General features: G+C 44.0%; 1 protein-coding gene across 5 annotated transcripts in view; it reads left to right on the top strand.

Moving 5' to 3' along the window:
* Positions 1-16,210, top strand: part of TNS1 (tensin 1) — a 274,729-nt gene that overhangs the window by 130,450 nt on the left and 128,069 nt on the right. For all 5 annotated transcript variants that reach the window (XM_063116731.1, XM_063116729.1, XM_063116728.1 and 2 more), the window contains 2 exons: positions 1,847-1,885; positions 14,524-14,565. In XM_063116731.1, coding sequence (XP_062972801.1) covers positions 1,862-1,885; positions 14,524-14,565 — 66 coding nt within the window. In that variant the 5' untranslated portion in view covers positions 1,847-1,861. The remainder of the gene's footprint in view (positions 1-1,846; positions 1,886-14,523; positions 14,566-16,210) is intronic.

Below are 16,210 nucleotides of genomic sequence, written 5' to 3'. Positions count from 1 at the left end.
AGTATAGATCCTGCCTTGTCCCATTTTCTATCCATTTTTGTTTTGTTTTCTCCATTACTTTATAGTTCACCCATGGCTGTAAGAGGCTGCTTCTCCAGAAGGTTACACACCTATAGAATGTAGGATTTGTCTGTTATCCTGGAACAGTCCTGTGGACTGAACGCCAAACACAACAGACACTACAGAGACTATAGCAGCCACTTAATACGTTTTATGTATTTTAATGTTGTAAGCCGCCTTGCAAGGGCTTCTGCCCTGACAGGTGACCAAGGAATGTTAGAAAGAAAGAAAGAAAGAAAGAAAGAAAGAAAGAAAGAAAGAAAGAAATCCCCTAAAAGGGTAACAGCAAGTGGCATAAAATTTGCAGGTACTAATTTAGATGTATACAGGGAAATGATTAATATCATTTGTATGGAAACACAGTACATCTCACCACAGTGGGGAATACTGTGACCAGGTGACTTGAGGACCTGCTTAGTCTGCTGTCCAGGTTCTAAGTATTGTTAGGCAACTTCAAGCCCCCCCCCCCCCACACTCTCTTCTGAGGATTCTTGATCTTTAAACTGGACTTGGACCAGATAGAGGACTGCTCTTTGACAGCACTTCAAAGAGACGTGAAGGCTTCTGTAAAGTAGGACATGTGGCCACCCTGACAGAGATGTTTGTCTTGATAACTAAATGATTTAAAATATAAGCGATACAATACAATGCATAAACAATGATGGGCCAGCATGAAATCATCCAAGAAATGACAAAACAAATGGGTTTTTGGGGGGCAGTTTAAAAACACTCAAAGACGCATCTCGGTAGAGCTTTTGGGGGATGACGATGATGACAACAACTGCATATATGATCAACACCCAAAGTCCAACTATCTCCAGAAATTTAACCTAATGCAGAAAGTTTAACATATCTGCTCTTCTCTTGAGAAGAGAAAGACATGGAACTTCGTAGGTGGGGAAGCTCCCAACAAGAAATAGAGTGGACTGATGTTGAGAGAAGCTGACTGTATGGGTATTATAGAGCTTTAGGAAAATGAGCTACACAGGCCATTAATTCTAGTACTGTCCTTGACTCTTATTCGATGTTTATTTGTTCCCTGCCCAATCCTTGTGCTGGGGATAGAGAATTCTTCAGAAGGAATTGTTTCCATTATTCTCAAACTGTCTCCCCCAACCCCTAAAGCTGTAACAAACAAACAGGTTTAAAATGAAATTTAAAACTGCAGCACCCATGTATCGCCTAATCCAGCTACCTGTACCTCAACATTTGCTTCATAATACCCAGGCACTTTTCAAGCCCTGGATATACTCCTCTTTTCTCTGAATGGCATCTTGAAATGGTCTAGAAGAGGGATAGGCCACCTGCATACCTCTGGATTTTTTGGAACTACAACTCCCATAAGCTCCAACTGGTGTCAAATGTTGGGGATTAGGGGAGTTGTAGTCTAAAACATCTAGAGAGATGCAGGTGGCCTACCCCTGGACTAGTGTGTGTATATCCTCTCTAGACTACAACATTGATGAGAGTTTTCATCCCTGGGCAGTTGTTCTGGAAAGCAGGTTTATTTGGGTTCTTCTTACAGTGGGGTCTTGAAATCTCTGTATGCTTTGGAGCCTTTCCCAAGCAACTACTCAGAGGTCTGGCTAAATGCTCAGTTACTTAGTGGGGAGGGAACACTTTTTCCGCACAGGTAAAGCAGGTCAGTATTGATGGGGCTGCTCTTGGGTGATTGGAGCTGGGAGGTTACATTGCACAAATAATGCTCATCCTGTTCTTCTTTTTCTGTATCGTGATCTCACAGAGGAGTTCTAATGCTTGCTCTCTTTTGTGCTTTGCCCTTTAGGCTGCCACGCCTTGCATGCCTGCTGGCAATCATGAGCTGGTAAGTGACAGGTTTCCTTATTTCCTTCGGCTGTTGCTTTCTTTCTACCCTTTCTTGTTGTGACCTTAATCACCAAAGGACATTTGCACAGAGTTTGTGAAAGGTGGGCAATGGGAGGAACTGGAAACTGTAAAATGTGCGCAAATGGTCTATCCTGAGAGATGAAGATTGGTAGAATTAAAGTGTTAACAAAGGGAGCAACTTCTTGAAAAAGGCACATTTACATGCAAACTTGGTTGGTGTCTTTGTTCTTTATTTTTAATTGATTTTCTGGGTGTTAAAAAATCAGACACACAGAGAATAAAGGGGAAGGAGGGTGAAATAGACAATGTAAGCAAGTGTATCTTTCACACAAAGTGAGTTTGGTTGCATGCAAGAAGGATATAGACCTTTCCTGCATCACAAAAAATGGAAAGAAGAAAGATGGGACTTCCTTAACTATGTTTTGATTTGGCATATTTGTTTGTGGTTCTGTATATGCTTATTGAGAATGAATCCATTGATTAAAATGCAACTTACTGCACATCGGGCTGCACATCTCTTTCCAAAAGTCTAAGTTTAGTTCTTCAAACTGGAGTTTAATTCTGTGTTTTCCTTCTTGTGTTGATTTGAACATCACATTAGTGCCATAAGAATATCCTCATGATAATGAAACACTCTCTAGTTTCTATATATGTTCTTTGCCCTTACCGTCATGGTAAATGTTATCGCCTCATCCATTGCACACATACTCTTTTAGACAGGTTACCAAAAAGCCTTTGGATCCATTATATATTATAAAGGTGTTCCTCCTGAGCTTAGGTACAATCTTCAGAGTAGCTGTTGCAAGGGCACTGGTGGATTTTCCGCATAATTACATATTATTGTGAGTTATCCCATGCATATATATTATGCACACGTGCAAGCATGTGAACACACACATGTAGATATGGATCAACACAGACGCCTGTAATTTGGGACTCTGGGGGATATTGTGAGATTTGGCTGGCAAAAGTTGGGTGGAGGCCTATTTAAAGCTTCACCCTATGTTGGGTGGACTCATTATCCATTGGCAGCCAGCGCCACCTGTGATAAGTGTCAGGTTACCCCATGCTTTGGCTGGTTGCCTTTTCAGAGGCCGGGATGGATTTTTTCATGCTATTCCGATTGTCCAGGAATTGACATATTTTGTTTTGTTTTATTTCCTTGTATTAGCTACTGTTTAGGCAAGAGCAGACTCCTCCAATTAACATCTCACTAATACCCATCACCACTTAGCAAGGTGATACAGTAAGGGACAGGAGAAGTAAGACCTATAACTAGTAGCAGTTCCAAATCTGTCCTAATGTTCTGAGCCTGGGACAGGGGGAGTTCACCAGAGCTGGGAATGGCTCCTGTAATCAGCAGTTGTATGGGATGGTGAGAGTAGGGACTGCCAAAGAGAGAAGGATGGCTGCTAGGAATGGGACCTGCCTACCTGTATGGCCAGGTATAAGGTTTGGCCGGTGTCAGACAGCTCACATTTGAGACATGCACCTGAGGAACAATTGCATCAAGATATCCAGATCAGCTCCTTGGATAACGCAGAGTTGAGAGAGAGGAGTCCTCCTCCTCCTCCTCCGCCACCACCACCACCAACACACACACCAGTTGATAATTTAATGACTGCAATTAAGCATTGAAGTTGTGGCCAAAGGTAAGGTCACCTCCTTCTTGCCATTCGCAAAAGGCTTTCCTACGCCCTTCAGATCTGTGACAGTTCTGTGTCCCGTCTGAGTGATCTCTTCATTGAAGAGATGAAGCTGAAGCTTGTGTGCACATTGGAGCTCCTGCAACAAATAAAGAGTCTCTGTACTGCAGCTTTCCCCAACGTGGTGCCCTCCAGATGTGTTGGACTACAGCTCCAGGTATCCTCCAGCGAGCCGGCTGCTTTACTTGGATGCTGGCCTCCTGCCATTCCAACATTACTGCAGTCAACCATTCCTGCGACATGATTTGCCTTGAATTCCTCTGCTTGTTTTTGTTTTCATGTAACAAGTGTCCAGCTTGCAAGGGCAGATTCTCCTGGCAGTTTGCATCCCTCCCAAGCCTGGAAGGGTGGGGTTGGCTTAGCCAAAGCTCCAAATTGCTTTGTAACTCTTGCATATTAAAACCACCCACATGCTGGTCCAATCATACTGTGGGCCCCAGCCTGGCTCTGCCAAGTCTGACTAAATCTGAGTGTAGTTTTGGAAACCATGTCCTTGGCTCACCCAGCGGGTGGGAGGAGGCTGGCTTGGGGGGTTGCACTTTAGCAGCTGTGCAAGAAGTCTGTGTGCAAACAGTCTGTGTGAGATATCTCCGCTATCTTTCTAAAAGATATCTGGAGGCAAGAAAATAAAGAATAAAAGTAATCTTCCCATTTGGGATTACAGGGGCGAATATTTTCCATTCAGAGGATAACACCCTTTTCTAGTGCTCATGTTTAAAACTAGGGCACACCCATTACTGGCAGGGAGAGTTTCCTCTATGGCGAAGAGAAGCAGTGTGGAAATCTGCAGGTCTGTGATCATGCAGGCCAGGTTGTGGCCTGGCATTCTAGCACCTAACCTGGGGGCACCTGAAGAAGCCCTGCCAAATGGAGCGTTGTTTTAGACCTTGCGGCTGTGGGGGAAAAGGCATGCCAAAAGATGAACAGTTTCTACAGAAAGTTGAGAAGTTGAAAGCAGTTTGAGGGTGGCTTGTGTTGGATAGGGAAGAAGTCTACATTAGCAGTCTGCAGTAGATGGCCTCTGGGCCAGATTTGGTCCTCTGTGATCACCTGCTCTCCTCCCTGAATGCCAATTCAGAGGCGGAGAGATGGTGTGGAGGGAGCGACATTTGTGGTCATGGGAGTTGGCTTTAGTGCAGCACAAAAATGACTTGCACCTTCAGTCCAGATTCCAGAGCAAGGGCATAGAGGCTGTGGAGACCCCCCACCTTGATCATCACTTGATATGGCAGCTAAAAGACCAGGAGACATCCATGGAACAACCTCCATTTAGTACTAAAGCAGGAGTGCATGAAGGAACTAAGGTATGTTTTCTTCCATCTGGTCCCCACATTCTGTCCCTGAATGCGAACATGCAGAATGCACAGTCTGTACAGGTCCAGTGAACATCCCATTTGTAGGGCAGATAGGCTGAGGACATGGCCCAGGTTCCTTTGCAGAGGCTGGGTCTATGTGGAATGCTTAGCCAACCTTTTGCAGAGACCTTGATGTACAGAGAGGCCAGTGTGGTGCAGTGGTGGGAGTGTTGGATTGGGGCTCGGGACTCTGGGTTCCTTGCAAGAGGGGGGAAAGCAGTATATAAATGCAGTAAATAAATAAAATGATTGGCCCCTGCAATACCCCGTACCTTGCCTGGCCACAGAATCAGGCCATTTAAGTATTCTGCGACATCGGGCATTTGGCTCACCAAAATTTGGCTCACCTAGCAGATGAATGCCCATAGTCACTTCTCCTGTGCTCTTCCCATTCTTGAAACGATCCTCCTTCAGCCTGACAAGCTCAGGGCATGCAATTCCTCTGTCCTGTATTCTTTCAGAGTGCTTGGCATTGCTTTCTAGCACAATTACTCTTGGAGATGTTCTTTGGGCTTTGTCAGTATTCCCCAAATCTTTTTTTTTTGTCCCTTTCTCTTCCTGGAAATCTCTAATGGTAAGTCAGAAGGTGTTAGGTTGACAGGCAGTGTCGTCGCAAAGTTTTGAGAAGCAAAGAACTCTTAAAAGAATCTCTCTCTCTCTCTCTCTCTCTCTCTCTCTCTCTCTCTCTCTGTGTGTGTGTGTGTGTGTGTGTGTGTGTGTGTGTGTGTGTGTGTGTGTGTGTAACAGTCCCAGTGTTCTGTCTGTATTGAAATAACTAGTATTATGAGAAGTAGGGCTGTGGACAGTGCCCCCCCATCTGCCTCTGATATTGGCCTCGATTCAACTTGGGGCACCTCAGAACCGCCCTGGGCTATTTTGGATTTGGTTCCAAATTTGAAGCAGGTTGGCTGCTGTGGCCCATAGAACTCCCTTTCCCTCTTGCTCTCCCCCTGAACCTGGCAGGCTACTGCCCTCCACCTGCGGGACTTACCTGAAGTCTCTACTTGCACCGGTGAGCTGCCCTTCCTCCAGGAGAGCTGCTCTGGCCTGCTGTAGATCTATTATTGTGAACTAATGGAAAGGAATACCTAAAGAATGCTAAATTTTCATTAATTGCTGCCCCCTACGGGCCCCCAAATCCCATCCCCTGTTAGCCTCCACCCCTCTACCATCTGCAGCTGATGTTCTTCTGCCAATCAGCCCCTTTCCCTGCCTTTTACATGGGCACTGCTACAAAATGCTGTGGCAATGTCCTGGGAGCTTAGAAACGTTAGGAAATGTAATTTTTCCAGAGCATCAACTATATTTCCCAGAGTCCCTGACACATAGAAAGTTGTGATAGCAACATTTGTTTCAGGTGCCAGGGAGGAGTTCATCTTGCTGCCACCAGAGCAGTTACAGGAGCAGCCCGGTAGAAGTGAGAAGAAGGAAGGGAGGAGTTCTGATTCAGCTCAGATGAAAAATCTGAGCCAGAGAAGAACTCAAGCCAATACTCTAACCTTATTTTTAAGGTGAGCATGATAAGTTTCCAGGATTTTTAGAGCTCCAACAGCTGATCGTTTTATTGCACGCTCGTTACTGAGCACTCGCAGATTTTCGTGGGTCCCTCTTACAATGTTGTCTGCCTCCTGCTCACCTCCTGCCCCTTCTAGCCTTCTTCGCACCACACACACACACACACACAAATTCCTAGTAGGTCCAACTTATATTTAAAGATGGAAGTTGTCACTATCTCCTGCTGTGTGCAGGAGAAGCAGTGGGATCAAAACGGCCACATGCAAGCTGTTTACTTCCTCCTTCAAAGGAGGCGGTAATGAGGGACAAATGCACAGGTGGAGAAACGCGATTTCCTCCTGAATAATGATGCTCTGGGGTGTGGTTTTGTTGCATGAAGAAGCCTAGGAGAGACAGGAGGCATGCGGGAGGCAGACGATGTCGCAAGAGGGACTCGCGACAACCTGTGAGTGCCCAGTAACAAGCATGCAATAAAATGCTCGTCTGATGGAGCTCTTAATCTGAACCAATGAAGTATGAACTTTAACAATGAAATATGAACACCATTATATTTGTAGTGGTGTTTTATTATGCAGCAAATGCCAGGGCAGGGGCCATTGTATATATGCAAGCCTAAGAGAGATGTACCATAAGACCAGTCATCTTCATTAACATTACAATCCAACTAGAGGTCTACAAATTCTCCCACCATGGTTGCCATGTATGCCTTTCTCTGTCCTCCTCTGACAAGCATAAAGCTCAGTGTAACAAGGACAAGCTCCTTCTCTGAGCTGGGGACAGGGAGGTCATCCCTGCTGTCACACCAAGCTTCTTTGGTGCTCAGAGCACCTTTGAAGCCAAACAAGCCCCTCCCCCAGCCCCAGTTTGGAGCTGTAGGAGAGGATGAGGGTTCATCTGTCAAGGTCATACTTGGTTTTGGAAGTGCTTGGAGCACCTCCTAGGCCTTTGGAACTGAGGTGAGCCTACACCAGCTTTGATCTTGGAACTGGGGAGGAAGGTGGTGGCTCATTCCAAAGGTGCCCTGGGGTAAGCCTAACACTAACCCAACCCCCCGGTGACTCTATTTCCCCCCCCCCCCCAGGATAAAAAAGTGGGAGTGTTGTGGTTTGTCACTGAAATTCAGTGGTGGCTTAGAATGGACTTTCCCCTTTTTTTCTGTTGCTGAAGAAGTGGGAGTGTAGCCCATGGCAGGCCCAGCAGCGGAGTGGAGGGAATTGGCCTCCGCTGCTCTGGATAATCACAAACAGGGCATGATGAAATGGTCATTGTCTATCTTTTGACCCCATCGTGTCCTGCCTCTGAACACAATGAGTTGCAATGGTACTTGCCATACCCATAGAAGCTAAACAGAAACACCCATGTTCAGAGATAGCATACCTTTGATTACCAGGCAATGGTGATAAAACAACAAGAGATGGTTGTCCCATTATCTCCAGCTTGGAATATGAATGGTAGATATAGAATTTGTTCCATGATATGCCTCTTTAGATAGGCGTAATGAATGCTTCTCTCAGCACTCTCTAAACTTTCATAGAATGAACAGAACTCAGTTTCCAATGCCTCTTATTTTTGAAGTTCTGATCTGGTGACGCTAGAGATGTGCGCTCCTATTCTTCGGCTGGCATACCAAGATCTGGAATCTTCCAGATGCATTGTGATCCTTTACCAAAAGTAACTTGCTTTAGGTAACTTGCTTGCTGCTTTGTTTTCTTGGGCCATTGAAGGATTTACCCTTATGTACAGGCAACCAGCCAAGTTAGCATTCAAAGCTGGACTCATGGAGGTACCTGCAGCAAACCAGGCCAGTTCACATAGATTCACCGATGCCCCTTCAAATCCACTTGTTTCTCCCTGGTCACAATGGGCATTTTGACTCTGCTTTTATGCTCCTCGCTACCAGCTGTTCTGCAAGACTGTTTTCATAAGTGGTCTGTCTCTTGTTATCTCAGTACACAGATTAATCTCTGTGCACACACTGGCATATTTGGATGGTAAACACCACCAACTGTGGGTCCCTGAGAGAGCATCCTCATTTGACCATGGAAGTTTATCTATGGAAAGCACATGCTCGGGTTTCTTCGGGACCGTTATTGTGGCTTTGTTGAGGAAGCTGGGGTGTGTGCCAAGAGCCAGACCTCTCCTGATGGGCTCCTTAAGAGACCTGTACATTTGCCAGGAACCCAAGCACTGTCCAACCTGCACCATTCTACAGGGAGAATGGGCTTTGTTCAGAGTTCCTTGGGCTGTGGGTACTGGAGCAGTTGCCAGGGAGTATTTGGAGATGTATAACGGAGACTAGACAGTGCATATTTCCCAAGAAACTAGGGAAAGGAAACATTTGTCACTTATAAAAAGGGTGGGCAGAAGCTAGATCTACTGCTACAGAGGTTCCCTTTCCTTCCATCCTGGAAAATTTTCATTGGTCACAGTGCCTAGCCTGCCCTGTTGTTGAGTTTCTGCCTGTTTCTAATTTGCCTGAAAGCCTTGTGGTTATGCAGAGATGTGAGGAGATGGCCATGTTGGGTCAAGACCTGATCCTCAATTTGTCATGCTTATTTTGCAGTGCATAGGCCTGAGATGCGCCTCTTCTCAGAATTAGGTCTGTAACTTGTAAGAAAAACAATGCTTCAATTATACTGTGGATAACCCTAAATCAAATGACCAGTCTGCATTCTTACAGAGGTAGGCTAATATCTATTCAGACAAACAGGGCTGACAACAAGAGTAGGCATTGGTCCAGCACCTGCAAAGGACCCACACCCCAGGAAGGGCTCCAGTCGTCAGCGTCTTCCATTTGTAACCTTCCCATGTTTTCTCACCACTTCTTCCATCTTTTTTCTTACCACAAAAATAATCCATCAAAGAGGGGAAACCAGAATAATTGAACAATGCCCTGTGATTGGTAGCACTAGGAATCCTCAATCTGTCTGGATGAAGCACCTTGACTTGCATGCCTCAATTCCACTGGTTAGAGCAGACATGGTGCATTTGGCAAGAGTCCCCAGGCTGAAGAGTCGACTCCATCATGGACATGGGACCAACTATATGGTTGGAACTTCATTTTGCAGTGTATTGTTCTTATTGTATGGAAATAAAACAGGAAGGTACCAGTGCTGCAAGCAACTAACGAACCTGGATCGAACAATCTAACAGGAACTATAAGCATTGATCCAATACTATTGCTTACTAGCAGAAGCAGGTGGATTTGGGACCAAGTCTTCTGAATTTAGGTTCAGAATATAGGAATGTGAGCAAGTCATAGGCTGTTTGGCTCCGTGGCTGTATAGACGCAAAATGTGAACTAAGGAAGAACTCTTGAATTGCTTCAGAAAACACAACCTTCCAGTAAAAAAAAGAAAAAAAGAGAGAGCTGTAAGCAACATCTTACAAATGACACATCATTAGCACACGACAGCACATGAAATTTAAGAGATACCAAGTAGTGCTTTGAATTGCTGCCGGGTGTAATGTGCCAGAGGTTTTATTTTTAATATTTCTAACGACGCACATCTTAACCAGCACTCTGTCAGAGCAACACATGAAACCGCAGAAAACAGTGGTCTGTTGTTCAGTATCCAAACAGCCTCAGGCATGGTTGGGGTTTCGTGTTTGCTGGCTTGGAGAGGACCATCTACCTCCAGTAGTTCTGAGCCTTCCTGCTTTTTGTTGTTTACATCAGTTCAGCAGAGGGGGAGATCATCAGCTTTTACAGCTGATTCAAGAGATGAGCTCAGCTCCCTTGGTTCTTTGCGTGATCAAGGCTCAGTTTGCTAATTGCATTATGCCTGGGACATTTAACGTTGTTCTGTGCAAGGAACCACAGCAAATGTGCTTCCCTCCCCCACTACAGAGGCTTTTGTTGTTGTTGAAAGAGCGGATGGAGATATTGTACTTATTTGCTTGTTTCTTCGAATTGTACCCTGACTTTGGACCCAGCAGGGCCCTCAAGATGGCTCACAGTAAAATAAATTTAAAATACTATCAGTAAAACAGATCTGAAAAGTTCATAAAACATCCAGCTTTTATCACAAATTACATTAGTGAAAAATAAATAAAGAGATGTTATATTAAAATGGGAATTAGATAAAAGTGCAGCTCAAGGAGTAGGAAGAAAAATGGTTCAATTAGCCCTCCGGAACAAAATGCTCTTTTTTAAAAAAAATTTTTTTTTTTATTAAACTCTATTTAAAAAAGCGGTTAAAAAAGTTAAAATATATATATAAAAACATACAAGTCAGACAGCATTTCTAATAAATACACAAACACGATTTCTGTAGATGCCGAACCGAGCTTGTTTCCTTCAATTTACTGTGGTCAGAGGAAGATTTGTTAAACCAGAGTTGGATGCCACATCTGTACCATTGATGTAATCGAGAAAAGGAGACCATATTTCATTGAATGGGTCATAGCTAAGTTGGCCCGACGAAACTCTGCAGTGGTAGGTTAATTTTTCAGAGCAGGCTACATCCCACCCTTTCCCTTTCCATCCAGTGAGTGTAGGGCCCTTCGGATCCTTCCAATGTTCGGTGATTTCTAAACGAGATGCCGTAAGGAGGATAAATACCAATTCTTTATGGGTAAGGGAGGGGTTTGGAGCATTGGGCAGGGACAGCAGGGACAGGCTTGGTTCTGGCAAGATTATCTGATCAGTGGCCTTAGAAATTATATTGAAGATAGTTTCCCAGAACTGCTTCAGGGCCTTACACTCCCACCACATATGTAAGTAAAAGCCCTTTTCATCGCATCCTCTCCAACACAACGGGGAGATTGAAGTCGTTGCATGTGAGAGTTGAATTGGAGTTATATACTATCTTAATATAACCTTGAGGGCTGACTCCTGTATGCGGAACAAAATGGTCTTAAATGCCCTTAAAAATTCTGACAAGAACCCACCATTACTGAAGTGGGAAATCCCTTGTGTTCATCAAATAGCCTTCAAGGACTATTTTTAAGTAGTCTAAAAATTATTTTTAATTTTGCGAGTTGCTGGGGAAGACTTAAGACTGTTTGGCCAAACACTATGATTCAGAGAATTGGCATCTGTGCAACTACTCCCAATTGCTGTGTCGAGGCCCACTTATGTCAAGCTCTGGTGTCTGTCAACATTTGCGAGATGAAGTGTGAAAATTTGCAAATAAAAGTGTGGATTTCACTTGTGGCTTTTATTATTTGCAAACCAACATGGCTGTTGCAAAATAGCTGGTTTCTTGATTAGAAAACAATAATTGCGTGGCCTAATAATGCCAAAGCGGGGTGGGTGGGTGGAGTGGCCATGTGTCCTACTTTATAGAGGGCAGTCTTCTCTTTGAAGGGTAGTCAGATGAGATGACACTGCTCTCTTTGAAGTTATCCTCGACCTGAAGGACTGTCAAGTCCAAGTCCATTTTAAAGATAACGAACCATAAGAAGGGGGCTTGAAGCTTCACATCAATAGTGAGCAGTTGGACAGCAGACTGAGCCGGCACACAAGTCACCTGGTTACAGGTGACTATGAAATTGCATTTGTATTCAAATTATAATCATGTTTTCCAAATTTGCATTTCTACTTATAAATTAGTATATGCATATTTTATGCAAATCCACATCCTCTTTTTTTTTTTAATGAGTTATTTCCTCTTCTTTGGCGATGGCCATCCTAGTAGGCCATGACATGAGCATTGATTGGCAAGATACGACCTACATGATCCCATCTTGCAAAGGCACTTTCCAGGGTAAATGTTTGGGTTTAGGTTGCTTTTGAATAAGCTTAGGCCAACTATTCCACAACTCTGTACAAGGCAACTTTGTAGGTCTTGTAGAAGAAATACAAACATTTCATTTCATTTATTGTGTTTCTCTACCGTCCCATAGGCAAAGCTCTTTGGGTGGTTCAGAAAGATTAAAAACCATTAAAAATACATTATACAAAGCGCAAAACCATTTATACAGAAAAATATAAACACACAGCACACACATAGACAGCATATATCTTAAAAAAACAATTTTTAAACAATCAATCAAAGACAATCCAGGACCTGATTAAAAACTCATTCTATGCAGCCAGATGCTAGAGAGCAGAGGGCAGTTTTAACCTGGCACCAAAAAGAAAACAATGTTGGCGCTAGGCGGGCCTTGTCAGCGTGATCATTTCTGAAACATATGAAGCTGCCTAATACTGAGACAGGCCATTTGTTTGCTCACATTCCAGCCCAGTACTGCATGTTTGGACTAGCAGTGGCTCTCCAAGGTCTCAGTTGGGGTCTATTTCAAGCCTGATCCCTGATCCACTTTTAACTGGAGATGCTGGGGAATGAAGATGGGACTTTCTGCATGGCAATCATGTACTACGTATATCACTCTCCCAAAAAAAGGGAGAAGATTTTGCTTGCTCCTGTTGATAGGGCTCAAGATGCTTCCACTGTATTCCAGCAGGGCAACCTGTACTAAAGAAATGACTGTGCAGTGGTGATGCCTGTGCTAGCTTTGCATTGTCCCAGTAACACCATGGAGAAAGCATAGGCTGGTATCAACCATTCAGTCCTTTTAAAAAGTCCCAGGCAGATATAGTCGCACCATCTAGTAATAGGGTGCCATAAGCATTGCAGTTCAAATGTTCACCCCAGGTTTGACTGGAAATGGATCCCCCCACCTCCGGGCATTTTTCTACCATTGTTTAACACCATGATTCTTTCCTCTCCAGTGCCGTTCCCAGTTTTGATAGGCATCTGGGATGAAATACTCATGGCTTCCCCCATTCCAGTGGCTTCCCCCATTCCAGCCAGTTCCAATAAGCCTCTACCACTGGAGGCTTTGCCCATGCTTTGATCATGCTTGGATGTTTCTGCTGTCCCAAAGGCAGGCCTGCACAGGCCTGTGAGCTGGCTGTAAACCCTCCCTATTTGTAGTAGCCCTCTAGAGAAATGGCAGATGCCCAGTGTTTGCACCCATTGCACCTAGACAAGAGAGTGGTAGGTCCATCATGATCAAATGTGAATGAATAAAACTGAATGGGATCTATGGGGGTGGGGATTCCAATGAAAACCACACTGCTGAAGAAAAAGGTTTAACTTACTGCACCATTTCCCTCAGTGCAAATTGTTTCCATTTCACTTGCGGTGGTGGTGGTGGACCTGTGGTAAGTGAGGTGAGGGAGTGTTGTGGGCTGCAAAGACAAAAGTGGGTAAGGGGGTGCTGAGACCTGCGGAGTGGGGAAAGCGAAAGGAGGAGATAGTGGAGAAGTGGGAGCAGAAAGACCTATAGAGTGGGGAAAGAGAAAAAGTGGTGATAATTATTATTATTATTTATTGCATTTCTATACCGTCCCATAGCCGAGGCTCTCTGAGCAGCTTACAAAGATTAAAAACACACACAAATTAAAATGCAGTATACAAAGCTTTAAAACTATTTACATAAAACACACAAACAAACATTATAGGCGGAGACAACATATATCTAAAAACAACTTTGAGCAATAGCAGGTGGAGACAGCTTTGCAGTTGTAGAGAGAAAGTGTGGCGGTGGTGGTGGTGAGGTAATATGGAGAGGCAGAGAGGCCTAAACGAGAGATGGGGATACAGACCTCGGAGGGTGCAGAGAGAGAAAGGGAAGGAGGGTTAGCACAGAGGAGTTCAGGAAGATGTGGTAGTGCAGAGAGAAGGAAAGGGCACTGTGAAGCCCAGGGAGAAAAAGACGGTAGGTAGAGAATGAGCTAGAAAGAAAATACAGAGTTAAAATGGTAACAAAAATGACTTTTCACTGCAGCCCTCTTGAGTTAATAAATTTTTTTAAAGTGGTTCTCTGAGTGATTTGTTTTGCACTAAACATTAACTTCCTCTCTATCTATTAAAATTCTGCTTTATTACTAACTGAGGAGCCTGGTCCAGCTTCCAGAAAAACCTGACCTTTTGAATATCTTTCCTCAGTTATGAGAAGGAAGTGACATGTGTGAACATGGCCTGGGAATATGAAATTCTGTATTATAAGTATTGAGGGGAGGGGAGGGAATGACTTTGAAGCTGAGTGTAGCCTTCACACTTTCCCTATTTCTCTCCCCTGTACAGCCGTCCACTGAGGAGAGCCCTGTGAAGCATGTAGACACTCCGGTAAGTGATATCATTTTGCCTCTCTTGTGGCTCTTAAAGGTAATACTCCAAGGGTCTCATATTAGCTTGTGTCCAGTTTTTCTGTTCCTTGTCATGTAGCTTCCCTGCAACAAGGTCCCCACAATCTCAAATCCCAGTTTCCCACAACCAGACGTCCCCATGCCCTACCATGCCTAGGCAATTTAGCAATAGCATCACCTCTTACTTTCAGGCAGGGGCTTGTTCAGGCCTGTGAGCATAATGCAATCACTCTCTTAAGTATCTGGCCCTAAGCGCTATTGCTAAGCGATCACAAGTGGCATGACTTAGGAAAAGGATTCTCAAACGTTGTCCCAGTGAATGTTGTTGCTATGCCCAGTTTAAAACTGCTCCAGACTCCCTTAAGTGGACTCTAGATTCAACGTACGTGACCTTGTTGAAAATCAGTACAAGTTGACTTTCCAGTGGACCAGCATGTTTTGAACTGGCCATGTTGGGTTGCGATATTGATATGTTCTGAATGAGTTGTAAGGTTGATTCACTGCACTCAAGGCACACAGGGCCAGTTGATGGATGCTGCTGTGTTATTTGATGCCTGGTCGAGGTGCACACTGGGTAGCGAGAAGCTTCAGTTTCCCCTGTGCTTTGCTATTGAGTCCCACCTTACACTTTGAGGACCACTGTTGGCTGAATAGCAGGTCCTCTAAGTAGGCAAGCCTGTATCCGAAAGGTCTAGGGATATCCACAGAAACAGATGCACTGAAAAGATGATGGTAGTCTATCCTGTAAAATAAGAACAAATAAGAACACAGTAAAAATCTTGGGAAAATAAACAGTATTGAGAAATGTCAGAAAACAGCTTTTCTTCTTATCTCTCACACAGAACTTTTTACAAAATCTGTCAGTTCAGGAATGCTAAATAAAAACTTCCTCCCCAGTCCCCAAAACAAAGTAATGTTCCAATGCAATGAGGAGAGATGTGTGGTCCCTTCTTGGGAGTTATTTGCAATTTTTAAGAAGGCAAGAGATTGGTCTTTGAGAATTTGTGGAGCGTTAGAACTTTTTAATTCTGTTGAGCACCTGACTTTCTGTTCCATTAGGTCAGAAGTGGGCAACTTGTGGGCCTCCTAATGTTTTGGCCTACAGCTCCCATGATCCCTCAGCATTGGCTATGAAGCCTAGGACTGATGGGAGTTGTAGGCCAAAACATCTGGAGTGCCACAAATTGCCCATCCCTGCATTAAGTTATGAAACAAAAGAAGTACTTCACCAACTCACAAACAGAATATATATATGTGTGTATATATTTATATGAAACCCACTATAGCCTTTTTCCAATGACAATGCAAAAAACCCCCAAAACACTCAATGTATATCAAGCATAATAGCTGTGGATCAGAGACCAAATATAATCTGCTCATTAGTAAGCTACAGTGCAAGGGCACTTTCACACAGACCAGAAGTCACACAGGCAGACTTCTACACAATTAGCAAGTGCCTTGCGCTGAGATGAACATTAAATTTGCTTTCCTGATGAAGAGAAGCTATGCTTGAAACTCACTGGGGTAATTTTATTGCATTGTCTTTTAGAATACATGCTTTTGTATTTTTGTGGTTTTCCACTGTAGGGATTTTGGCTATGTTATTCTACAAGTTTGTAATTCTG

Source organism: Elgaria multicarinata, chromosome 2, assembly GCF_023053635.1.
Source record: "Elgaria multicarinata webbii isolate HBS135686 ecotype San Diego chromosome 2, rElgMul1.1.pri, whole genome shotgun sequence".
NCBI lineage: Eukaryota > Metazoa > Chordata > Lepidosauria > Squamata > Anguidae > Elgaria > Elgaria multicarinata.
The sequence above is the reverse complement of the archived record's forward strand: the minus strand, read 5'-3'. Positions and strand labels throughout refer to the sequence as shown.